The 27,195-nt window shown below is 40.8% G+C and overlaps 1 protein-coding gene across 3 annotated transcripts; it reads right to left on the reverse strand.

Moving 5' to 3' along the window:
• Window positions 1–2,903: 2,903 nt before the first annotated feature.
• KCTD6 (potassium channel tetramerization domain containing 6) lies at window positions 2,904–26,235 on the reverse strand. 3 transcript variants are annotated; one of them, XM_025166186.2, is made up of 4 exons: window positions 25,694–26,235; window positions 10,891–11,013; window positions 6,463–6,571; window positions 2,904–4,456 (listed from the first exon to the last, which is right to left on the reverse strand). In XM_025166186.2, the coding sequence occupies exons 3-4, from the start codon at window positions 6,487–6,489 to the stop codon at window positions 3,770–3,772; spliced, it is 714 nt and encodes a 237-aa protein (XP_025021954.1). In that variant the 5' UTR covers window positions 6,490–6,571; window positions 10,891–11,013; window positions 25,694–26,235; the 3' UTR covers window positions 2,904–3,769. The 3 variants fall into 3 exon arrangements, with proteins under 3 accessions (XP_025021954.1, XP_007427468.1, XP_087990572.1); XM_007427406.3 differs by lacking the exon at window positions 10,891–11,013; XM_088134446.1 differs by lacking the exons at window positions 10,891–11,013; window positions 25,694–26,235 and having other exon boundaries at window positions 6,463–9,690.
• Between the last annotated feature and the right edge of the window lie 960 nt (window positions 26,236–27,195).

A 27,195-nucleotide genomic window follows, 5' to 3' on the forward strand; every position in this document is an offset into this window, starting at 1 on the left:
GTTAATACTTAAGCTTCCATTTGCTCTCTAGGTAAAAATTCCTAACCCTGTAATGGATCCTCTCCAGAAAGGTATGAAATCTCTCTCTCCCACATAACCCCTACCTGTTTGTGCGATCCATCTTGTTCTGCAGGTAGGGATCATGTTGGAATGGATGCCACCTTTTCCAGGAGAAACATGTTTCCTGAGTGAAGTACAGATCTTGTTTTGTTCCTTATGCAACACTGGCATTGGCACATAGCATGGTCAGATCGTGCCAGGATACCCGATGCTTTACGGTTAGCACTGTTTCAAAACATTTGTCGGATTCAGCCAGCGCAGCACGGCTAGGAACTCGCCAAACCGCTCTGAGTCAGTTTCACCGCTCGAGCGCTAGCAAGGAAAGGGGAAGTGAGAAACCGCAAACTGATTAATGGGCCAGCTGGCGCCGCTTAACTAAACCGCAAGCGGATACTTTGTGTCAACGCCAGATTGCCGTGGGTGCTGCAGACAAAGGGGAGAGCCTGGGTGCTGCAGACAAAGGGGAGAGCCGAGGATTTGGGTTAAGCAATCAGCTTGTGATTGGGGAACTCCCATTTTTGCGAGCAACAGAAAGACCCATCGAATACAACAACAACAATGCCATCGATAGACAGCAATCAAGAACACAAAAGAGCTGGACTGAATCTGCCATTTGAGTGAAGGGGGGGATTACTGCGGGTAATCTGTAACCAAGCAACAGGGGCTAAGCACAGGAACGGGGAACTATAAATTGTATTGTAAAATGTGCCAAACCAATCCTGGCTTTGGTTACGCTTGAGTAGACTTCTTTGCTGAACACACGTGTCATGAGAGTTTCTCTGAGTCGAACGGGGTAAACCTTACAACATTAAGGGTGTAGGCCTGAAATAATGAATTATGCTGGTTCTCCATCCTCTTTCCCTCTAGTCCCACTGTCAAGATAGCATCTTTTGCAAAAATGCATGTGTGCGTGTTTGTGGAGAACCAGGTGGTTCTTTGGAATAGGGGTTGCCTTGCTCTCAGCAGCTCCTCATGGTCATCTGATGAGCGTATGGATCAGAACCAATGAAGCAGATGAGGCCTGAGCAATTTCAGTGCCGTAGCCAGGCCCTTCTACCTTCAGCCCTGAGATGGAGTGGGAATCCTTGCTGCCATTCAGAGTTTGTGGTTTCCTTTTTAGTGTCGCGGCTGCCCTTATGCACACTCTTCCTATTTGTCCCTCAAGCATTAGCAGAACAAGGTTCATCAAAGATTGTCCCAGGCTGGTCTCAAGCTGGTAGATTCATGGATTTCCAGCCACCACCCAATGCTCAAGGTTGGCTGTGATCAGAGTAGCCTATAAGCTCTGTAAAATAAACAAACTTTTCATGGCAATCTGCCATGATCTGGTGTATCAATAGCCTGAAATCAGCATGCTTAGGAAGCACTTAAACTTGAACGTGCATCTCTCTTAAAATAGCATATTTTTAAACGCATTTCTGTATTGTACTATGTGGCTCTCAAAATACTGTTCCAGGAGTCAAAACTATGTATTCAAGTCAGGATAATTCAGGCCAGTAAGTAAAAGCTTTGGAGATATATCGAAAAGACTGGGACTAAGAAACAACTACGTAGATGAATCCCCTAACGATGCAGGTCAGCAGTAGCCTTTTTTCTCTTCCAGAATGCAAACATAACTTATGTCATCAAGTACATATGAAAAGTACATGCAAACAGGCTTACTGGCTGCATCTGCACATATTAAACTATGGTTTAACATTACATGTATAAGTCATGACAAACTCAAGGAAAACTTTGGGTTCATTCATTCTGTCTTCAATCCTTCTCTGTATGGCCAGGAAGACAACACATATTTCAGTTTCTACAGTTTCTGCTTTCTGACCATAGATAAACTATAAATAGCCATTTTAAAAAAACATCACCAGGTTGCTTACGCATTCATCAAAGTTGGTTATAAAGTATAATTCACGGTTCATATGCAAAAGCAAACCACTGGAAATTTTAAAGAGCTTTGGGCCAAATGGAGCAACCATTTGGATTCTATACCAAAGGCCAGCAATCTTTTCACACCTGTGGGAATTTTGAGATCATGTTGGGGACATTGTCACCAAAGGATTGCCATGGAAAGGTACTCACGAAACAGATGCTCTATTTACCAGAAAGCAAAATGATGAAGTTGCTTACAGTCACCAGTTTCAGCTCCCTGCCCCCCACCCCATTTCATTTTCTAAGAAAGCCTTACATGGGCCTGAAGGCACCCTTGGGAAGAAAGGCTACACTAGACACTAGAGCTTTGCATAGCATGCCAACTTCCCACTTAATTAACAGATAAGGCAGGGACCCTGATGGGAGGTCCAGCACATTAGTTGCAGCCCTGTTCTAAGAGGGTCCCATTTGCATTTCCTACTTTTTTTTTTTTTTTAATCTGTGCTCAGTCGTTACCGACTCTGCAGTGACTGCTTAGACGAGTCCTTGCAGTTTTCAAGGCAAGGTGTTTCGGAAGTGGTTTGCCAGAGCCTCCTTCCTAGAGCAGAGCCCAGCTGGCGAGTGGAGGAGGCGGGGTTTCCGTTGCTTCGCGCCCTTTTCGGGCGAGCACAGTTGCGCTACCCGGCAACTGCTCCCAACTCCTTTTGCAAGGCGCCGCCAGTATTTTTCCTCCCACTGGAGTGAGAGTACCCATTTATCTACTCACGTGAGTTTTTGAACTGTTGGGTTGACAGGAACTGGGGAGGAAACAGGAGCTCACCCTGTTAACGCGAAGGCTGGACTCGAACCGCTGATAATTTTAAGTACTTTCCCTGTTTTAAATGTTCTTTCATTTGTCATTCCTACATGTCCTAGAATAACATGCAGATAGATAAGTAGGAAAATAGGAAGAAAACGCTTGCAAATATAACTTCCACACTTGTTTTATTAGCTTTTTTGTTGGAAAGCATTACATTTAGGAATAATATTGCACCCGGCATTAAAAAATAAGGATTTCTACCACAGGATGGTTTTGCATTCAGAATCCCATATAAATACTTCTAATTGTACTTTTATAACTGCAGATATAATATTTGGTTGCTTGATTTATAATGCATAGAAAGAAACAGTTGCCATAACTGCAAAATGCTGTATTTTGAAAAATAAAACAAGGTGCAGGGCTTGGCCTTAGAGGTTTGTTGGTAACTAAATTGTTGTAATACTGCTTGCTCACTGATCTAGGAAAAACTAGGTTAGTTTCCATGATGGTAGTATTTCATCTCCAAAAGCACCGTAACCATTTCTGGGGACAATCCAGAAGGAATTTCTCCAGCTTGAACTCATCTTGCATTTATCTCCATGTGATCTGCACAGAAAGGCATGGGAAATTACCTGTCTTATTCCCAGTGGTTTGTGATAATAGGAGATGGATTAAACACAGCTTGAACCTGGAGGCTGATTTTTATCATTCTATACTGAAGTCAATGACCACAACGAAAAGTGTCACAATGTGATCATTTACCATTTTTCTAAGGATGCCCTCTTATTTTATCCTTCGTTTTTAAAAAGTCATAATATTTGAGCAGCCACATGCATACGTTTCTTACAAGACAAGAGACAGAAGAGTCCAGCACATGTCCATTCTCCAGTCTTTAAAAATCAATAATAAATATTCATAGCAAAATAAGAAGAGAGAGCCTCCAATGCTGTTTTAGACAAAGCCAGACCCGTTTCTAATACGTTGTTCTGAGAAGCTGGACCATCTTCTTGAGAATAAAAGGAAAAACAGAGAATGAACAGGAAATTAATCATCTGTTTTCCGTGCCAGCCTGCAGAAAGTCCAGTTGTGCTCGACTGTGTTTTCGTTGGCTCGTTCGCTCATGTGGTGGACCCTCGTGTTTCGGATGGTGAAGCCTTGCTTTGTAATGTACTCCATCAGGTGGACTCTAAGAGAGACTTCTTGGTGGTAATCACAGGGCCCAAATGTGAAAGAAACCTGGCAGTCCCTAGTGTCCATCATATGTTTATTCCACTTGGTAAAATAGTTGGAAATGCCTTCCAGCAATGAGTGGACCTTAGTTGTGATGGTTAGTTGTGTTATGATCACTGCCACTGGGTTGGAGTACTTTGAAAGTTTGCGTGTACTGGACAGTTCCACTACCTCTTCAAAGGTATCCACAGAATACAAAGGTTTGGGGTCATTAAGACATTGTATTAAGGGTTCAATCTGGTAAAAATCTGCTTCTTTCCGAAGCAGATCGAATTCCTTAAAATCCAAAGGTAGAGTTAACTCTGAGGTTCGTAAAAAGTTGAGAACATACCGGAAAAGTGGCCCATCTCGGTCAATGAAGTAATTGCCCTGAGAATCTCTGGCAGTAGGGAAATCACCCCTGAACATGGCCCCCAACATCGAATCGGGATACCTTGTGAGAGTTGTAAGCGAAGTTGTATACAGGTGTCCACCCACATTTAGAGTGACCGGCTCAGTCATCTTGGGGAGGAAAAAGAAATAGTTTCAGAGCTCTTTTACACTCACATGAGCATGTTATCACTTTTTACGTATTCAACAAATCACCATAAAGAAATCCCCAACTTTTTAAAAAGATGAAATAGGAACTGTATAACTTAACACAATATCATCATAAAGAACACCTCCAGGTCAGAACGCTTGCAGAATACACATTCAAATTACTTGGGTAGCACACGCTACAGGCAGGTCACTTCTTGTTAGTTAAAGTCCCCCTGTAGGCTGCTTTACATCACTCCATGTGGCAACTTTCACAAACACTTGTCTCATTTACATACATCACTCGGCATACTTCTATGCTTTTCTCTATGTACTTTTCTTCTTGATTTTGGAGACAATGAAGACATCTAACTTTAACAGTAAGTGCTGCCCAACTGCAATTCACACCAGGAAAACAAAGCTGGTAAGTAGCATCGAATCCTATAATTGCTAGGAGCTGATTAGGCCACTGAGTGCAATCCACTGCTCTAATTCCAAATTAAAGCCTTTCCAACAATTAACTGTCTAGGTTCTGATTAACATATCCAGCAAAAAAAAAAAGGCTTATCAGTTTCTTGGTGCTCGAGCTCACTACTGAACTAGTCTTGTTGTTTGGAAGTATTTTTCTAACATTTAACTGGAAATTGCCTTTCTCGAATATTAATTCATTATGCCATCTCCTGAGCTCTGGAATGGAAGACAACAGGTTTGACCTTCTAATTAACCTTCATCTAAAAGGGTAAGCAAATCCAATAGGCCACAACTTAAAGCAGCATGCCTGTGACCTTTAGCTTCCCCTATAGGCTTTGTCATTTGAATTCCAGGATAGCTTATAATAGTCAAAAACAACCCAACTGAATAATAAAATTAAAAGAATTCAGTGTGGGAGGACCAATGTATCAGACTTGAATGGAGTTTTCAGAAGAAAAGAGCCAGATAACAAACAAGAAAACTCACTAAAATAACATTACAAAAACAGCACAACTGAAAAGCAGTGATTCTGAGGTGTCTACTGGAGAAGCTGTAGAGATAAATAGCTTCTGGCAGGTAAGGCCCTTTCAAATATGACGTAGGGGCTCTAGAAAAGAGAAACAACTCGTAACATTTCCTTGTTCAATGGGGGAAAGAGTTCAAGCAGCAATGACTACTCTGAAACACAACTGGAAAGTACTTGGTCACTGGTTCATCGAAAAAATCATGCAGAAATAACATGGGGGCAGAATCCAAGGCACACAGAAATGTCTTGGAACATCTCTGCTGTGGAACTAAAGGAGATGTTCACTTGAATTAGCTAGGACATACGTATATTCCAAGAAGGATAACGGGTACTGGGAAATTCTCCAATATAAGCCTCACTGAATGAGATTTCACCAGGCAGCAGCCATTCTAGCAGGCAGAGATTGATTGAAAATGGGGTTGCTCCATCAGGCTTGCTGAAAGCCTGGCTCTGTGAAATGTCTCCTCTTCCTGTACAACCTCCATTTCTGCTAGTCACTGTCCATTTCTGTCACTATTTAGGAACTGCTTGTATTTTTTCTCTCCTTACCTTATATGTGTGTTTACATATGTACACTTGCACACCCACCTGTTTCAATTCTTCTCCTGAATTAGAAGTTAATGGTTGGCAATGGCAATTTTTTAAAGAAAGGAAACAAGTACACAACCTTTCAGAAAACACACACACACACACACAAATAATTGAGCACAGAGTCTGGGTGCTCTCAGACTAACAATTTGGAGATCATCTGACTTTATCAAATGCATAAACAAGGGCTTTCCAATCAGCATAAACACGGCCTCTGAATTCTCCTTCTTCTAATTAACATAGTAAATTAACTTTTGCTGTAGGTCTGAGAAGTCTGTTAGTATTTTTAAATGTAGCATTGGCATTAGGATAGCTATCTGTAAAAACAGCACTGTTTTATGTAACGTGCAGATCCACGCGTGTCACTTCTGAGAAATGTATGTTATTGGGCAACAGGAATACTTACTATATAGCCCCAGTCTCCATTATCCATCTGTTCCAATGTGCGATCTACGCAAACCTGGATTTATCTGAAGTGTTTTCAAAAAGCTGTACAATCCACCACTTATTCTACCCTGTTTGGGAGGCAGGGGGAGGGAGAGAGAAAGCATGGCAGGGTATGAGCACTTACAATAAACATAACAAGCGAGAAGTCTCTATCTCAGATTCTAGTTACAAAGAAACGCAAGTCAAATCGTACATGACAGAATACCTTCCCCCCTCCCAACTACTCTGAATCCTTTACAGCCTCACAGGAAATACAGAAACTGCTTGGTTATTCTGCCCGCCTTAAATAATGAGCTGTAGCTTCTCTGGAGAAGAAGATTGCATTTTGAAAATACCATATCATTTTATTTGGTCAAAAGCAGCTGGTTTTCAACAGCTGGTCAGTTCTGCCAAACACATTCCAAGATCTCCCCTTGCTTTCCCTAAATCAAAGACATAAATGCATCTCTGTGTTAATGAGACAAACATTGTTCTATTTAATTAACACTTGCGTCTTCTGGCACTGCCTAGCTTTGTTTCTAATTGGAAACCACTCTTAGACTCTGCTTGACGCTAAAAAAAAAGCAATTTTGATTTTGGGATTCGATGACTGATGTTACAGAAATATCTTGTACAAATCATATGTATTATTGAAATAGATTGATTTTAGGAATTTTCCTGAATATTAGATTAAAAACTATTTTTATTATGTAAACTTTTAGATATTAGGGTAAGAGGTGAATATATTTTACATCTATACCTGTACCAAGGAAAGTCAGAAGCTACTCTTTCTTTTTCATGCTTCCCCCATTTCTTTTTTCCTTTTTCTTGATTTCTCTGTACTTTAACTTTTTTGAAAACATGAATATATATATGTATGTATGCGTGTGTATGTGTATGTATATATGTATGTATATGCGTGTGTATACACACACACACACACACATATATATATATATATATAAAAAAAACCACTTGCATCTTCTATACAGACCAAGATTTTTAAAAAACTCAAGTTTACCAGAATAAGGAAATGGGAAATAAGTCAACAAGCCACCGAAGTGTCCCGGTTTTCATGATGCTAAATGAAGCACACAATAGTATATCACTATTAGCGAATAACCTCCAATATTTTATGGCAAGGTCGCATGGTCCAGCAAAGAATTCATGTCTTAAATTATATTTTGCCTGTTTAAATACCACTTCACATACATATGACAATAACGTTCATAAGTTCATCACTTGAGTTTATCCTGCAGTAAGTTATCAGATTTTGCTTTATAACAGCCAGCTGAAATGTGAAGAATGATCACATAGAAGGAAAAGAAAAATGGAAAGACAGAAAGATTTCAACATTAACCATACATGAGTTTTCAGCCTGATTTTTAATAGTGAAACAAATCATTTCAGCATGCATTTTTAACAATATTCTAATCCACATAAAAAACATAGCGCCTGAATTACTAAAACATTTCTCAAGAAGTACATTTTTATGGATTTCAGTCCAAAGTCCACAAAAAGGTAAACAACAATAAAATCTTTTAGCCTAAAACAATTTAAGTTTTTACTGTAAAAGACAAATATAGTTATTGGTCTAGAAACAAATACAGACGCTGCCTTCAAACCAGTTCCAATGTTTCAAAACTCCTATCCCAAGAAATGTTCTAGGTCTAGGAATAGGAACGTTGGAACCAACTATGTCATTTCCTTAGCCTCAATAACATATTTGAGATGAGCAAAAGGATTTGATATGAAAAAGGACTACAACTTTTATTTTTCACTGAAGTTCAGTCAGATATTGTATGGGCAAGACTGAAAAGAAAGTCTATCTCAAGTCAAGCTGAGTTCCTGGTAATTATACAGTTTGTATATTTTTCTTGGCAACAGTAGTGTATGGAAATGGTTCACTACTATCTTCTTCCAGGACACTTTTCAACTTCTCGGTCTACAGCTCTGGATTGTGTAATTCTCTTCTCCAAAGCTGTAACACGAACATTTTGCTCTTCAACAGGCAGCAAGCTGGGAGTCTGTCACTACTGTCCCAAACCATGGCTTCTAGTACAATAATACAATCCAATGGGCTGCCTTTCATTACACTGCATGAGGAAAAACAGCAGCTCGTATATACCATTCTTTGCATCTTACAATGGGGAATTATAAATCACCCCAAACAGTGACCCACATCCACAGCAGAGCATGGAGAGTCCTCTGCAATATATAGCAAAAGATCAATGAAAGCTTAATGCTTAGTTAGAAACAGCGGTATCACTGCCATCTTTTTTTTCCTTTTATCTCATTATATCCCAAAATACTGTACTAGTTTCCTACATTGAAAAATGTGGCTAAATGTGCCTTCATAGAGAAAGTGTGAGGACAAAGGAAAAAAAAGAGGGGATAGAGAACAGCTAAGCTAGATCTGAAAATGGTGACCTATTTCTAGTTATTGTCTACACAGTATGCTACATTTGTGTCAGCCAGTCTCTTCGGTAGTGCCTATTTAAGATCCAAAGTTGCAAGTTGTATCACCAGAAGAAAACGTGCATTTAAGTAATTTAAGTACAATACCAATTATTCCTATTTCTGAAGGATGCAGATCTTGCCAAGGTGCTACTTCTCAGTTACATCACATCCGCATTGTGGAAATGCACTGACTTTGGAAACTACTGTTGATCCATAATTGCTAACCAAGGTTGTGTGCATGGAGCATGATGGTTCCCTTCTTTAAAATAATTGAGTTCCTATTTCTAAATGCTACAGAAGATCCACTGAAGATCTGTAAAGCTTTGAATTGTTTAGGGCCAGATTATTTGAATGGCTACCTTCTCCCATGTTCACCTTCCATGTTCCCCTATCCATCTATTGAGATCCTCTGCTATGACCTTTTGTATAGCCCAACAACCCATAAGGCAGGGTCTTTTGGTGGCTCACTTAAGCTCTGGTAATCCTTTCCAAGGAAAGTCAATCACTTTTTTTAATGTATATTATTTACTGAACATTTTGAGAAAAAATATATATAAACAGAAGGAAAAGACACAAAAAAGTGAAGGATCGGGTGAATAAACAATGGATTTAGAAATGTGTTAAAATTATAACTTTTAAAATATTCCAATAACTGATTACAGATAACTGAATATACTATATTATCTAAAAACCTGAAAATTATGATTAACTCTACACAAAATATAAATATCAAAAGCAATAGACAACACAAAATAAATCATATAATGAAATTATAAACTGCAATAGATTCCTTTATTTGAAAAAAACAGTATTAATATACAAAATTTAAAAAGCATTATAAACATTAGGAATTGTTTCTGATTTCTAGTTAAGTCTTTTCATCTATTTTTCCCCCTTAGAAAATGTGTTCTAAATTTCTAAGTTTGCCTTGTTTTGTAACATATCATATATAAAGGAGCCACTCTTGCTTGAATTTGAAGGGAAGCCAGTCTCAATAATTTTCCAAAACATTACTTATACAAGAAGGAATTAAATATAATTATACCTTACCATTTTAACCCAGCTCTGCTTTTTAATATTCCAAATATTTTGATTGCTGGGTTTTTGTGTTTCACATGATGCTGTAAATTGGAAGGATCTTTTTAAGTTACTGATTTGCTGCAAACCATCAAGAGCTCTTCAGAGACAAGACTGAGTTTATGTGTTTTCAAATAAATCTGTTGAACAGGCTGGACAAACCACTGCCAATTGCAGAGGTTAATCTTAGTCCTCAATTCCCTTTAATATCGAAAGAAAATCCTGAGGCCTGAACATGTAAAAACCTAATTCTCATCAAAGCAGTAAATCTAATTCAGCTGGAACCAGACTTGACTCAAGATTCTTCACTTAATCAACTAACATATCCAGGAAAAGACTAGCTGTAAGCCTACTCTTCAAAAATGTTTTCTAAGGAATAGGTTGTTTCTTGTAAGGAAGAAAAAATGAATGGATGATGTTAACATCCACTCAGTTATATAAATACATGAAGGAAAACAGTTAGAGCCTGTGGTTGGTGCAACTTTGGGAGAAGCTGTAAGTAGCCTCCATTCTCTCTTTCAAAACTGAGTAACTACCTACATATTCATAAGAAATTAGATCCATTTTTATTACTTGCAACTACCAAATATAATAACCTCGTTTAGGCATTCTCCAAAAAACTCACAGGATATCTGTATTTTCAAGGTCCTGGTTTAAATAGAATTACATATACAGTATATTGTTGTATTTGGGAAAGCTTTCCTGATTGCAGACAACTATGCTGTACCCATGAAGCCAGTATACTTTAATGTTAACACCTGAATTTAGCCATGGTGCATATATTTCCTGTAAGTACAAAGAATAGTGAAATTAAGATATGCATTCATACAAACAGCAAAATAAGGTCAACTAATAATACTTATAGAGCAACCTTTAATCTGATGCCTTCCAGGTATGTCAGTGATCATGTTGACTAAGGATGATAGGAGTTGTTGACCAACACATCTTTCTGGCCTCAGGAAAGAGAAATATTAGGGAGTAGACTCACTCTTCCCTGAAACACAAAAGTGAAATTATGGGGAACCTAACTTTTCCTTTACTCTCTATGATATTTGTCCATGATTTCTCAAGAAAGCTAATTCCTAATATGGAATTAATCATCTTCTCTAACAGACAACAGAACTGCTTTTAAATAGATAGGATTTCTCTGGTATTGCTGAAAAAGTAGGACAATTATGTATAATGTTAAAATTACACAAGGTAGGAAAAGCATGCACAGCATAGCTTCTGGAATTCCTTCCAACCCCTTTGCTAGCAGAAAGCAAATGTTTGTGTGAACATGTTAACTGAGAAGCACAGGGCAGACTCCAGAGCAGCGCTTTTCAACCTTGGCAACTTTAAGGCATGCGGACTTCAACTCCCAGAAATCCCCAGCCAGCATGATCTAGATCAGTGTTTCTCAACCTTGGTAACTTTAAGATGTGTGGACTTCAACTTCCAGAATTCCCTTGATGGCTGGGGAATTCTGGAAGTTGAAGTCCACACATCTTAAAGTTGTCAAGGTTGAGAAACACTGATCTAGATGTTCCACTCTGAGTCATGTACCCAGGACAGCAGCAGGATGAGGCTTTGGAACAGTCACCAATATTCCAAGCTGCTACCCAATTGTTTCTTCCACAAGAATGCCCTGGATGAATTTGGGAGAAGCTGTTTTTCAGCCCATTCTGAAGCATACTCTTTCTTTTGCCAGCTTCTCCCACACATAAAATTTGGTTCAGTTCATTCAGCTTTTGGAGAATTATCCTGCTGGCAGACAGTCAGAAGGTTGGAATCCCAAGCCCCTCTACATAATCTCTTTCTATTATTCCTTTAAGATATAATTAAGATATAATTCCATTAAGACAGTGAGTTTGGTGTTGTGGTGAAGGCACCAGGCTAGAAACCAAGAGACTGGGAGTTCTAGTCCTGCCTGAGGCACAAAGCCAGCTGGGTGGCCTTGGGCCAGTCCTTCTCTCTCAGCCCTAGGATGCAGGCAATGGCAAACCACTTCTGAAATCTTGCCAAGAAAACCGAAGGGACTTGTCCAGGCATTCACCAGGAGTCAATACTGACTTGAAGGGACCAAAAATAATAAATAAATAAAATTATTCCATTGGGTTGGAAAGGATAAAAAGGGTCCTGTCTGCTGCTTTCAGAAAGCTATTAAGGAGAGAAAAGTTAGTCAGAACATCATTTGAGAGGCTTCTATCAAGTACTGATCATGCATTTTCACCATTAATAGTCGTGAGATTAAATATATAAGCTTTATCCCAAGGATTTGTTTCTGAGAAAATAGCCAACCATAGGAGACAAAGCTGGACCTTTTGGATAAATGCACTACAGTTAGAAGGTTACCACAAGTCACAATATATATATCTTTTTTAAATCCCACTGGAAACTATCACAGAATTTCACTGAAACAGACGTTATGTTGAATAGGGCAGGGTGCCCTTGGATGTCCACTGACATCCCACAGATATTCCTTGCTTGCCTACAGCAGTACGCACCAATCAATTTAGATTCACTGACCAGTTTCCATTACAGTACCTTTAATATCCCTGAAGGCCTTTAAAAAAAAAAAGTTAAAAAGATTTACATCTTCCTGTCTCCTCCATGGCAGAGGAGACAGCTTTTGATCACAATACTGTTGCGTCGCACCAGAATGCATAATTTATTAAAGCAATTGGTTCAGGCAAGCACTCCATAACCCCTTTACACATGGGCACATCTGCTCAGTCACACACACACCACACACACGTACGTGTTCATGGATGCCTTATTGATTTAGTGTAGGTTTCCAGAATCACTAGTTAGGCAGAAACCTAGTTTTAAAATGCTAGCATAAAGCAAGAAGCACCCACTGGTCTATCTCATACAAGAAAACACAGCCAGGTAGTTCAATCTAAACTTTAACCTGGAAATTCTAAAGCTGCATATCAGAAGGGCACTGTTACACCCTGATTTTTCCAGAGCTTTCAATAAAGAACCACTGTAAGGCTTATATTTCTGCACAAGATACAGCCATCTTGAATTGAAAACATAAAAAAAGATGCAGGATCAGCCCCAAGAGTAGAAGTGCAAGAACACCAAAAATGGTACATACAGGGGCAAGATAATAATAAACAACACACCACAAAGCAAACTCTTTGTATCAGGTGCCCAAGAATACAAAAATGCATATTTATTTGACACTTGCTGTGTTTCCCAAATCTTGCCAAGTCTGAGTCCATAAAAAGTAATGATGGGTCTGATTACTATTATTTATAATAACAAGAGAAAAGTGATATATTTTCCAAGTTACGATCCTGATAATTTCTATATCCTTCTGCAGAAGGTGGGGTTGTTAGCACATTATATTTGTATGTGTTGGTGCTGATTTGTGGATTTTTGCGTTTATATGTATGGGTTTCTTGAGGTATTTTATAGCCACCTAGAGCCAACAGAATCAAACAGCCCGCAAGCCACATATATACATACACATTTTACCCCTCGTATTTACTTGACTGAAAGTTATCTTCGATAAAAAGGGCTTCTTGCTATTTTTATAAGATACCTGAAGGCAAAACTGTCCTGGAACAGGCAGAATACCTAACATTTTATTACTCAGAAGAACAGTGTTACAAATTAAGCCAAGGAAGATGTTCCTCTATTAGCCTGTCTAACAACATATATTAACCGTTTCTGGTGCACAGATGACCAAAAAGGTAAAAAACATAAAGAATGAGGAGAAATGATCTCTCCCTACCTTTTTCCTCAATAAAAGCTTTTCTTCCCCAGTTCTTAATCACTACAAGATGATGGCTGGAAAATTAAAGGAATTCCAAAATGCAATGATGATACTCAACAATGTGGCCACAATCTAGCTAAATTTCACCACCTTAAAAGGCTCCAATTTTATAACTATTTCTTTGGGGGAAAGCACTGAACTCCACGGACCTGATTTCTAAGGATTGTACACCATTCCATTAGTCTCAACTACCTTATTTTATTGGTTTCATTTAGAACAGGATTCCTCATGAGGCTTTATCTGGCTATCATTCTGCTTGAGTCAATAATTTTATGGAGGTTCCAGATAACATTTTCTTCTATATCCAATCTTCCCATCACTTTTTTTTCCCCAACAAAAGTGGTAAAGATGGGTAAAGATGCAGCATTTTAACTGAAGTCATTAGTCTGGAAATATCGCTCAAGTAGCTTTAGCTGGATTACAAACAAAATACATCATATTTATCCATATATTTATTTTATTTATTAATTTGTCAGGATCTATACCCTGTTCTAATCCAGCAGGACTCTGAGCAGGTTTTGGAAAACATGATTCTGATGCTGAAGTTTTTTAAACAATTATTCTTTTAGCATTACTAATAATATTAAAACTTTGTACTGAATACCAAATATTGAGGTCCTTAATAGTAGGCATTCCTTAAAATAAATATACAACTATATATTCTTAGTAATATATAGTTAACTAAAAATATTTTTGGTTGGCTTTTAGGAACCAGAGCCTCCTTTGTTTCAAGAAACAAGTTAAATGAATATGCAATTTAGGTTATGAATGAGTTCGTGCCTCTGAAGTATAGGTCCCAAACAATAAAAACATATTTTCATTACCTGTAGAGGATCAGGGAAATGACCTTGAGGGAAATAGGCAAGAACTGTTACATAAGCAAAGGGGGTTGAAACATTCCTTAAGTCGCCGACATTACCAAAGGCTCAGTATATAAATGTCAGTTTATTATATATATATATGCCACAGCATAATTTTGCAAGATAATAAGACAACATGTTTACAGGCAATCTGGGCTATTAATCTAGGCTGCCATATGCTCGCTGGTTTACATACCACACTACATTATGATTTGTTTAACCATTGCTTGACCAAGTCTCAACTGGCTGGGTTCAAACATCATGATAAGCAGCTTACAAACCACAATGTCTGCATTTTCACATTGCTAAGACATGTGATCTTTTGCTTTTGGTTTCAGGTGTTCTGTGAACTTAGGCAACAAACCATGGATTAAGCAAGCCATGGTTTACCATACAATGTAAATTCAGCCACTGAGTCAGACTACTGCTTTATCTAATCCAACACCTTAGGCAAGGCATTTTCGATGCTTCTTATCCAAGATCATTTTAGCTGGAGATGCTAGAAATTGCACATTGGTCATTCTGTTTGCAAACAATGTTCCTCTACTCTATCCACTGGAATAAATGAACGCACTATGAAGTTTCATTTTCCTCTCAGCATGTCCAGGTATATCACCATTGTCAGCACCTACACATCAACTCTCACGAGTCCAGAAGAAGATGAGGAAGGTTTCTATGAGGACCTGGACCAGATTATTCGAACAACCCCTGTCAGCGACAAGCTCATCGTTCTGGGTGACTTCAACACTAGGATGGGACAGACAGTGACAGCTAGGAAGGAGTCCTTGGGAGACACAGAGTGCAAAAACTAAATAGCAACGGCCTGCTGCTTCTGAGCAAATGTACCAAGCACAACCTGTGCATCACTAACAAGATGTTCAGACTTGCAAACAAGTACAGAACTACCTGGATGCATCCCAGGTCCAAACACTGGCACCTACTTGACTATGTCATAGTACATCAGTGCGACCTTAAAGACATCACCATCACCTGCACCATGCAAGGTGCTGAGTGCTGGACAGATTACAGGCTGGTCCAGTCGGTCCTCAACCTTTACATCGTATGTAACCAAGGACTGTCAGAAAGTCATTTAACATCAGCAGACTGCAAGACCCAGGCCAAGTTCAATGCTTCCAAGATGTACTTAATGAAAAACTCTCCAGCAATTTACCACTTGTAGGAACTTGTTCTGAAAAGTGGACGCAGTTTAAAGATTCATCATGCAAACTGCAACAACTGTACCCAGACTGAAAACCTGGGCACATCAAGACTGGTTTGATGAAAACCATGAGACCATTTCAGCAGCCCTCCAGGCCAAGAACATGGCCTATGCAGACTGGCAGAATGATCCATCATCTGTCTCAAAGACAAATTTAAGCACCTGCAGTCTAAAGTATAGACAGAACTGCAAGAAACGCAGGACAAGTGGTGGCAGAGAAAGGCTGAGCAGATGGAACTGGATGGAAGTGCAGGATATGGTATAAATGTGCTCCTCTCTTGCATTATCCTGTTCCTCCTTTCTGTATCACTGTTATGACTTAAGGTTTCTGTTGGTTTACCTTTGATGGTGGAACACTGTTGCTGGTAGAATCGTGTCTTCTGTTGCTATATGCAATTGGACAGTTCTGTCAGTGTGTCTTTCAAATCTTGCATTCTGCAAGCATAACAAAGCTTCAGCCAAGTCCTAGGACCCCTCAGGTAGTGAATTCTTTGCCCAAACCCTTGGAGTCAGCAAGCTCTGGATAACCTGAGAGAAGGTGATCAAGGGGTGGTCCATCAGTAGACTGTGATTTGTGACCTAGTAGGTGAAAAATGCCATGGTATGCCCATTCAAAGTCATAAAACAGAATGCTTCCTCTGTACTATTATATTAGTACTAACTTTGAATCTTCTTGGTGCAAGAGGCTACCTGAAAATCCTCCTCCTCTTATATTTCTCTTTTTTCTTCCTTCCTTCTGCCAAATTCTGCTTGTAAGGGAAGAAATTCAGCAGAAATAGCACTGTAGTTCTCCTTGGAGCTAGGACACATGCTCCATCTGTTAAATATATAAAACTTTTCAGTGCCAGAGGCAGGAAGCTTAGTATAATGGGATGTAATTGTCAGTCTGGGAACAGCTTGAAAGGCTGACAGCATGGAGTTGTGTAATGAAAGTTTCAGCCTCATTTTAGCTAAATTCTTTTCAAACAGACCTTTTAAACCTTGGTTTTGTCAAGACTGAAAAGCATCCACGTTTCAGAAAGCCAGAATTCTTCCAGTTTCCTACATGGGTAGAAAATCTGCCCATTGGTGACAAAATGGCATGCTTGAGATAGCTCAATGGCTGAGTACATCCTTTGCAAACGGAATGACTCATGTTCAATTTCAAGCATCTCTAGCTAAAATGATCTTGGATGTATGGTTGTCCTTTGGGTTTGAAGAAGACAGGTTGTGCAGTTCAACTGTGGACATGGAGGTAGCTCTGCAGACCCAGTCTGGAAGCGCAGAGTCTAGCACAATGGGGACCCTGGAAGTCCATTGTTGTAGTAACTATGGTGTTATTCTGTGACTCCGCTCATGGTTTTCTGTCAGTTTTTGGCAGCGCCTGTCTTCAAAGCCAGTGGAGACTTCATAGCACAGGGCTCACCAGCAGCTTCTGTCAGCAGCCACAGCTTCTAGTTCCCTTGGCTGGATGTCACAGTGGCGTAGGGTTTCTTTTGCAATGTCTTTGTAGTGTGCGTGTGGTCGACCTTGAGGTCTTTTCCCAGACTCCAGTACTATAGAGACTATAGAGCAACTGGCGAGATATACAGTAGTCATGCATTCTGATGATGTGTCCCACCCACTGCATCTGGGCTCTGATAATTAGGGACTCAGTGCTGGTGGACTTCGTGCGATCCAAGACCCCCAGGTTGGAGGAAGGATCTTGCCAATGAATGCTGAGGATGGAGCAGAGAGCGCACATGTGAAATTTCTCCAATTGTTTGATTTGTCTTTGGTACAGAGTCCATGACTCACATCCATATAGGAGAGAAGGGATAACAACAGCTCTGTAGACTTTCAGCTTTGTGGAGATACAGATATTGTGTTGATTGAGGACTCTAGTACGCAGCCGCCCCAGTGCCTGGCTGGGCTTGTTGATCCTGGAGTCAGTTTCTTTGTTCAAAGACCCATTGCTTGAGATGATGCTTCCCCAGTATTTGAAGCTGTTTACATTTGTCAGCTGGGCATCATCAACAGTGATTTTTGGTTCTTCGGGGTTGGTATTTGGCATGGGCTGGTAAAGTACTTCAGTCTCATTCAGGCTGATAGTCAGGCTGAAGAGCATAGCAGCACCTGAGAATTTGTTCAGCATCAACTGTATATCACTGTTTTTGTGAGCCAGGAGTGCACAGTCATCAGCAAAGGTGGTGTCTTGGCTGGCTGTATGGAGGCATTTTGTCTGTGTGTTCAAGTGGCAGAGGTCAAAGAGAGAGCCGTCCAACTGGTACCTGATGTACACTCCCTCCTTCAGATCCTGGACAGCACATGACAACATGCAATTGAAGAACAGATTGAACAGGACTGTGACTAGCACACAACCCTGTTTTACCCATTGGAAATGGCAAATGCAGCTGATGTATCACCGTTGTAAAGAACCTGTCCTGTCATTTTGTCATGGAGTAGCTGAATCAACTTCATAAATTTCCTTGGGCATCCATAACATCTCAGGATGATCCAGAGAGCCTCCCTGTTTACTGTGTCAAATGCCTTTGTCAGGTCAATGGAGACAGAGTAAAGAGGCTTGTTCTGCTCAATCCACTTCTGGACTTGCCTCATGGCAAATATCATGTCTGCTGTACTCCATTCTGACCAAAAGCCACACTGCACCTCTGGGAGGTTCCTTTCTGAGACAGTGACAAGTCTGTCAGGAGAATAGAGGCAAAGATTTTGCCTGGGATAGACAGCAGTGAGATAACTCTGTAGTTTCTGCAGTCTGATTTGCTTCCCTTATTTTTATAGAGAGCCACAATGAGAGCATTGCAGAAGTCATCAGGCATCTCCTCTGTGGATCATCTTGGTTTCCAAGATGACTTGGAACACCTATAAGGTGTTTGGGTCTCGTGCTTTGTAGATCTCAGCAGGAATGCCATCCTACCTTGTTGCTTTATTTGAGTTCATCTGTGAGATTGCTTTCTTGATCTCATAAGCAGAGGGAGGCGGGTCTAGGGCATCCAAGACTGGCAGCTGAGGAATCTGCTGTAAGACATCATGATCAACTGTGGATGGCCTATTGGGTAGGTTGGAAAAGTGTTCAGCCAGCGGTTTTTCAGTCCTTCCTGGTCTTTGATCAGGCTTGACCCATCAGATGACAGCAGGTGGAGCATCCTGATTTAGAAGGACCATCAACTGACTTTATGGCGCTGAAGAACTCTCTGGTATGTCTATCCCCTCAATTAAGCAGGGCATTATAGCATCATTAATTATAGAATTTTACCCCAGCACTAGGTTACACGCAGTACATTTTGTGTTACCGAATGGAAAGGGAGGTGGGGGAAAAGAGTCACTATCTCTTCAACTGCTTAGCCCATATCATTAAGACAGACTATTGGATATGTCACATCAGTTCCCAATCATAATGCATCAGCTCCAGTATATTAATACTATCCTGGAAGATCACAACTCAGGTAATAGAACATGGGCTATTTTTTTCTAGCCTTATGTTACACTTAGTACTTACCTACAGAAGCACTAATGAAGGGGAACAAAGAGAAAAAGCAATTTGCACAAAGCAGGCTCTCTCCAGAACACTCTTAGGAACATGACTGTATTAATAAAAGACCTTTTAACCTTAACAAGCATTTCATCATCAGGAAACCAAGCACAGATACTCAACATTAACCCCCAAGCCTATTTAATGACCAGGCTGCTCCTCAGGGGAAAGTTGGACTAAGAGAACTGGCTGACCAATTACCTCAACTGTGTCCAAATACGAAATTCCACACCTTTCTTGCAAACTTGTACCCACAACCTTAACACTAGGCAACATTTAACTCAACGAGTAACTTACTTTTGAAAAGATATAGAATTGCACTGTAAATTGACCTTACTCTGACCCAGCAGCATTCTGAAGCAAAATTTTGTAATTGCACATTCCAATTATACTTTAACAGCTAAGCAACCCTGAGAGTACTTGTTTTGTAAATTAAATGAACTCACATTTGGATTTTGTCCTGGCCATTACCATTTTTTGGAATGTGACCCTCCTTCTTTCCCCACAGCATCCCATTCAAAAACCAAGTACAGCTCTCACCCTACAAAAGATTTTATCCCATTCATTTAATTGAATCCCACTTTTTGTTTTGAAAATTCCCCAAGCATTGTCTCTCACATTGTTTTTAATTTTATATTTGTGTATTTTGGTTTAAATGTACATATTCAAAGAATTCTCATAACATGGAACTTATCTGATAAATTACCCCAATAAAAGATATCAGCTAATTTGGTCTGAATTTTCTAAATATTTCAAACTATGGTACAGTATAAGAATCCAGTATTTGAAAATAAATTATAAATGACACATTGTAGCAAATACATACATACATACATGTGTGTGTGTGTGTGTCACAAGGTATATGTAGGAAAGAGAGAACATTAGTTTCAGAATCTGCTGTAGTCGCTCATAAGAGCTAGCAACTTGCTTCATAATAAAAGATATACAATATTCCTTTCCAACCTACTAGCAACAAATTGAAATGTCCTGAATTCAAAAGAGTTTGATTCCACCCTACCATTTCTACCTTGCAATATGCTTACAGCAACATAGATTAGACCACCTGTAAATCCACTGGAATGTATGAAGGGGATAAAATTGCAAGATTTTGTTGACATGCCTTCCAACTCCCACACGTGAAGCACAAATGGGTGGCGAAAAACCATCTACTATTTAATGGAGGAAGTACCTGTATACTACAAGTATGGATAGAGTACAAGACAGACAAAAGGCCAGGAAAAGAAGGGTTACTGTAGGGCATACATGTATAAACAAGACTCAGAATAACAAAAACAGTTTGTTCATATCCTTGAAGAAATTGCTTCTCTCTGATGTCCACTGACCAGCTCACTGCTTTAACCATAATTTCTTTAACCCTCAGCCCTTCCCTGTGACATATCCCCCAAATGCTGAGGTTGATGCTCAGATAACATTCAAACAGAGCACTGACCTAACTGACGTTGTGGTACAGCACAAAACCCACACAGGGCCAACGACTGATCTAGTCCGGCATTTGGCTGTGGGAATCTCTCCGAGGTGTTTCTTCCCAATGCTGAGCTAGTATCTCTAAAGGCATAGAGTTGGAAGGAGCCATTTACATCACTGAGCCCAGCCTCCTGCTCGGTACTGGTATCCCAAGTAGATGGTTGTTTAGCTTCTGTCTGAATACATCCAATGAAAATGAGCCCACCACTCTTTGAATCATTAGCTCCAATCAGTTCCATTATCAAACTACTCTTACTGTTAGAAAATTGCATCTGACGTTCAGATAAATTCTGCTTTCCTGTAGCTTAAGTCCACTGTTCCAGAAAGAAACAGGACAGATCCTGACCTTCTTTTTCATGGTATTCTTTCAGCTAGTTAAAGAGTGCACATACACACATACAGGGTCATCTTTTCTCAAGGCACCAACATACTAAACGTTCCACCTTTCTTTATAAGACCTGGTTTCTAGTTCCATGATCATCCTTGCTGCCTTCTTTAAATTTGTTCCATTTCTCCGAATCCTTCTTAAAGTATGGCTGCTCAGAACAAGAAACAGTATTTGAAGTGGATGTTTAATGAAATGAGAACATAGTGGAATAATTACATTTGGGTTTTTTTATAGCCCTATCATCCTGCTGGCTCATATTCAGTTCACAATCAACTCTTGCTCCAACATCGTTTTCACAAGTATTACAAAGCCTCCCAAATTATACCTGTGCGTTTGAATTTTGTCTCCCAAATAGAAAACTTAGAATTTGTCTGTTAGATTTTATTCAGACCATCAGCTAATACCTTTGGTATTAACTGATTCAATTCATTCAGAGTACAAAGGCATTCCCAGGCCATGTTGTTATCCTTTTCAAAGCATCAATTCTGCCTTTTCATTCGGCTCTTCAAAATGTTCTGATGGAAACATACTTTTTTGCTACAGAAGACTAAACCAGAATAGGAATTGAGTAGCTCTGCCTTTCTGCCACTACTTGTAGCATTTTATCTTCATTGTACAGCCAATATACTGATTCTTTATTTTTCTCTTTTAATTTGAACATATCAAAATAAGCCCTTTTCGTTAGTCTCCTTCCCTAACCTCAGTTCATGCTGTGGTTTTTGTCTTCTTGACCCCAACTCTAGAGTTTTTATTATTCTTTGTGACCTGGACCTCTTTCCATTTCTTATATTTGTCCTTACAGTTTTATGTTTTCACTAAGCTTTTTGTGTGACTACATTGCTTCTTCTTTCCTTTTTTATTTTTCATCTCACTGGAATCATCTGCAATTTCCTTTTAGTATCTTTGTCTTTAAACCCCCCTTTTCCCAGTAGCTTCTCCTGCCAAGAGATCCTACTTTTAACTGCTCTAAGTTTATTTAATTTGCCTTTTTGAATACATATGAGGCTACGCTAAGTTTTAGGTTCCTTAAACTCCAGCATTACATGTTATCACTTTTTCCCCATGCTCCTGCTCCTTCCTCAATGACGTCTTCCCTACTGATTAGTATAGAGCCTCACTGGGAATTTTTTTCTGGTTGAAGAGCAGCACAGCAATGCTTTAAATTAATAAAATCTCTGTGGAAAATAGCTTGATTCATAGCTTGAGGTGACATGAGTGCTTTTCAATAAGCACAAACAATGAGACATGGTATGTTTAATATTCCTAAACGAACAATGATAGTGATCTTCCAGCTATACTCATCACTATCCATTATCTTCAGCAGAAAATCAGCTACTCTACATGATTAACAAATGCCTGACTTTTTTTCCTTGGCTGAGGGTTTTCCTTAGCTTTGGAATGGTATCTTACCAGCCCTAAGCTCAATAAAACAATTATTGGCAGGGAAAGGAAGATAAGACCAAAATGAAACCTAAATTTGATTTTGGATCATGTACATTTTAAAATACAGGTAGTCCCCGGATTAAGAATACCCAGTTTACTGACAACCCATAATTAAGAATGGAGCCTAATGTAACAAAATTAAAGGTAAATCCATAATGATTCAAATTAAATACACAATGGTTCAAGTTCATTACACAATACTACTTATACAGTAGTATAAATAGTATTATTTTAAAGAGTATTATTCTGGCTGACATACAAATTTGACTTAAGGGAAAGGAACTCGTTCTTAAACTGGGGACTACCTGTAAACAGTTACGTATACTCAATTCAATTACTCATGTGTATAGCAATTCCTCCTTGCATTACACTGAAAAATCCTTCAGACTTGTGCCACCCATCACAGACTTCCAGACAACCCACCTATTAGCTGATCGATAGCTGTAGGAGATTGGTTTTTGAGAGGAGGAAAGGGAAACCAAGGGAAAGGATTGAAAACTGCTGTTTTTCTACTGCTAATAGCTATTCAGCAATATATTTCAGGATGCATTACTACTTCTGCCTTAGCAGTGTTATCCCAAAGAGTAGTGGCACTTGCCGAGATTCTTCTTGGGCAGACAGAATAAGCAGCAACCACATATGGAATCTCACAAACCCACAAAATCTTTTATTCATAACTGAATTATGAGATACAACCTACTGATTGAAAAAGGGCTTATAAACATTCAGCAATGTTCTAAATGGCATGCAACTATCAACACAGTCTAACAGAGCACTAAGACTGGATATCAGAACTTGCTTGAAATTCTAATTTAGCCATGCAGGGAAATCTTCCAATCTTAGCCCATTCATTTACTTTAAATTCAAACAATTTTAGGAGCCACAGCCAACATTTTTTGAGGTATAAATCTCTACACAACTCACATCACTGGAGGCTTAGAATATTCTGAACAAGGAACATGCATGGACATGGCCAATAGGAGAGAGGGGGTAATAAATGAATAAACTGTGAAAAATGGTCATCCATGTGAGAACATCTGTGTCACATCTAAACACTCTGTTGTGAACAACCCCTATCAATAGTTATTTTCTATAATTCCTACATTTCACTTCTCTCTGGCCTTACCATTTACCCTTCCCCTACCACCATACAAACTTGTATGTCACCCAACTCTCAGTGACTCTGGGCAGCTCACAACGATCAGAGAAATTACAATAATAAATTGATTAGCCTTTCTGATGCCACAAGACAGTCATAAATGGACTGAGGCTTCTGAGTCACAACTATGAGAATGATAGGCATGCTACCACACCATTAAAATATAAAACTTACTCCAAGCTGCTACATTCTGGATAGAATACAATTACTGGAACGCTTAGCCCACGTCACTGATTCAGAACTCTGGCAGTCCAACACCTCTGAAAACTTCTAAACTGGACAATTCTGATCTGGTCCATCAATTTGGAACATTTACTGATCCTCTTGCTGAGAAGTCTGAACCTGTCATTAGGCAGGTTGAGATAAAAAAAATCTGTTGGCTCAGGTTAGGGCAAAAGACTTGCTAATCAGTCCTTTGTTAATTATTATTAAATATTATTATATCACCACAACGGGAGGTGCAATCTGAATTTTCTAACCCAGGCATCAAAATCTGCTTGATACTGATCTTACTACACAATGTGAAGCTCTACTTTCATGTGCAAAGCAAGCTGACTGGCTCTGGTCAGATTGAGGCTATGCAACAAATAGAAATGAAGCTACATCCAATTTTTAAATAACTTGACTGCTATAAGTCTACTTAAATCACACATCACAAAAGCCTAGTTTAGGTTGGTGCATACATTCAGGATTGTACAATCAGTGCCATGACAGGAGAGCAGTACAGAACAGAAAGTGAAACATAAGTGAAGACTGTGCTGCACTGAATCTTAAATGGATTTTCTGGAATGCAATGCAATAAATAAATATTCTGACTGGAAACCACAACTAACTGGCAAGCGCCAAATTAAACACCTCTGCCTATTCTTTTATCTTCAAAACTACTTAATATAGTAATGCTATGCTACCTTGGGACATTAAAAGGTATCCACTGAGGACAGTAACACATAGCACATAGGAAGCAATCTGCAAAGCACATAGTCCAGTTGGACTTGCAGGGAAAAAGGATGCGCCCTCTTCTTCTGCACATCCCTTCCTGCTTATGCATTCTTAAGATGTCATGCGCACACATCATGGATTCTAATTCCCTGCAGACACATCCTTTCCCTCCGCCTCACCCCACAAGTTCCCAATCCTCCTGGCAGCTCCTCCCTATTATTTCAGGCAATCAACTCACCTTGCCAAACTCCCCCCTTAAAAAAAAAAACAAGAAACTTTAGACACCTACCCTGCTAGCCAAAGCGTGGGACTACATTGCTGGCTCTTCCTAGCTGCGCCGGCTGGCTGTGATGCAAAGGGTAGCCCCGCGCATCTGGAAGGCACCCGGTGGATGGCTGCCTCGCTCCCAACCATGCTTGCTCAGGCACTTTTGTTTCTTGATGAGCAAGTTTAGGATCCCGCTTTGGTGACATGTACGAAACGCACACGCCATGATGGGGCTCCCGTGTTCCCCGACGGGGGGAAGAGTCCCCTGACAAGCCATCACGCAATGGGGGATAAACCGTCGGGGGAGCGGAGGGCTGGCGGCGGTGGGGAACCAGCGGGCATCCGCACCCAAGGTTGCAGGACTCCCCCTTCGCCCTTTAATACGCCGCTCGCATTCCCACGCTCCAAGTTAGCCCTCCCGCGAAAGGAAGAGCGCGCGCGCTCCCTCTCCTCGGGAGAAGCTCCCCCTGCCCTTTATCTCCAAAGGGGAGCCCCGGTGCATCCCGCCCCTGCCTCCGCCCGCCAGCCAAGAGCGCCGGGCTCTCGCGCCCCTTCCCCCGGGCTCCCGACCCCCTCACCCGCGCCGAACGCAGCCCCCGGGCTTCCCGCCATCTTAAGCCCCGCCGGCTTTACGCACCCGGGAATCGTGGCCGCTCCGCAAGCTCGCTCCGTCCCTCTCCCGCGCGCGCTCTCCGCCGCTGCTGGGCGCAGGAGAGGCCGGCGGCTGCGAGGACAACCGAGCCTGAATCCGCCTGCGTCTGGCTCCTCCCCGGCGCCGCCTCCTCCTCGTCCCTCGGAGCCCGCTCTGGCCTGAGCGGGGAGGGAGAGGAGGCGCGGGCCCGCGGGGAGCCTTGCTGGCAAGCCCGGCGGGCGGCGGGCGCCCAAACGCAAGGCGCCCCGCTGCGTTTCGCGTCCCGGGTCTTGCAAGGCCTCTGTTGAGAGCGGCGGTCTCTCCCTCCGTGCCTGGGTCCGCGGGTGCCGAAAAGCTCGGCCCTGAGCGTGTTTCCTCAGAAGAAGCTTGATGAAATCTACTGTCGATCTAGAAAACTCGTTTTATCTCAGAGTAAATGGCTGCGTCGTCAGCAGCGGCCGCGGCATTCCAAAGGATATTCCGAACCGCGTGGAAAAGAGGACTTACTTCCAGCACATATTCTTTCATGGCTTATATTCCCACCTGCTGCCCTCTAGTTCTGATCTACATCATTCCTTCTCAGATATGTTACACGCTAGTAGCAGCCTCACACTGGCTGGATTTGCACATGTTAGGCACAATTCTGCGTAGCCGAGCTTGCCTGCCCCTATGCAGGGCAGCGCGATCAGGACTGCGCTGCAAGATCATTGGAGAGGGCTATTAAAGAACCCAGCATGAGGCCATTGCTTAAGTTTCATGCAACTCAGTTTTATTAAAGAGGAGAGCCAGTTTGGTAGTGATTAAGGCTCCAGGCTAGAAACCAGGAGACTGTGAGTTCAAGTCTTGCCTTAGGACTCAATTCCCAACCCTTGCAGGTGGTCCAGAATGATGATTGTTGTTGTTCAGTCGTTAAGTCGTGTCTCTTTGTGATCCCATGAACCACATTGCGCCAGGCCTTCCTGTCCTTCACTGCCTCCCTCAGTTTGCTCAGTTTCATGCTCATTGCTTCGGTGATGCTATCTAACCATCTCATCCTCTGCCGTCCTCTTCTCCTTTTGCCTTCCATCTTTCCCAGCATCAGGGTCTTTTCCAGAGTCCTCTCTTCGCATTAGGTGACCACCAGAATGATGACAGACAGTATCAAAGACTACTGAGAGGTCTAGACCAGTGTTTCTCAACCTTGGCCACTTGAAGATGTGTGGACTTTAACTCCCAGAATTCCCCAGCCAGCACTTACTTTGTTCCATGAGTAAAAAGCTCTTATATGGAAAAGCAGAGAGGTGTTTCAGAAGCTTATTTTCTGTAAGCTTAACTGTAAGATGTGTGGACTTCAACTCCCAGAATTCCCCAGCCAGCATGGCTGGCGGGGGATTCTGGAAATTGAAGTACACACATCTTCAAGTGGCCAGGGTTGAGAAACACTGGTCTAGAAGAACAAAAATAGTTGCTCTCCCTCCAAACAAGCCCCTCCATGAGAATGACCATTGCACCTGCAGGAAAATGCTAGG

Source organism: Python bivittatus, unplaced genomic scaffold, assembly GCF_059951505.1.
Source record: "Python bivittatus isolate LINGU-HERP-01145 unplaced genomic scaffold, Pbiv_v1 ctg000080_np1212, whole genome shotgun sequence".
NCBI lineage: Eukaryota > Metazoa > Chordata > Lepidosauria > Squamata > Pythonidae > Python > Python bivittatus.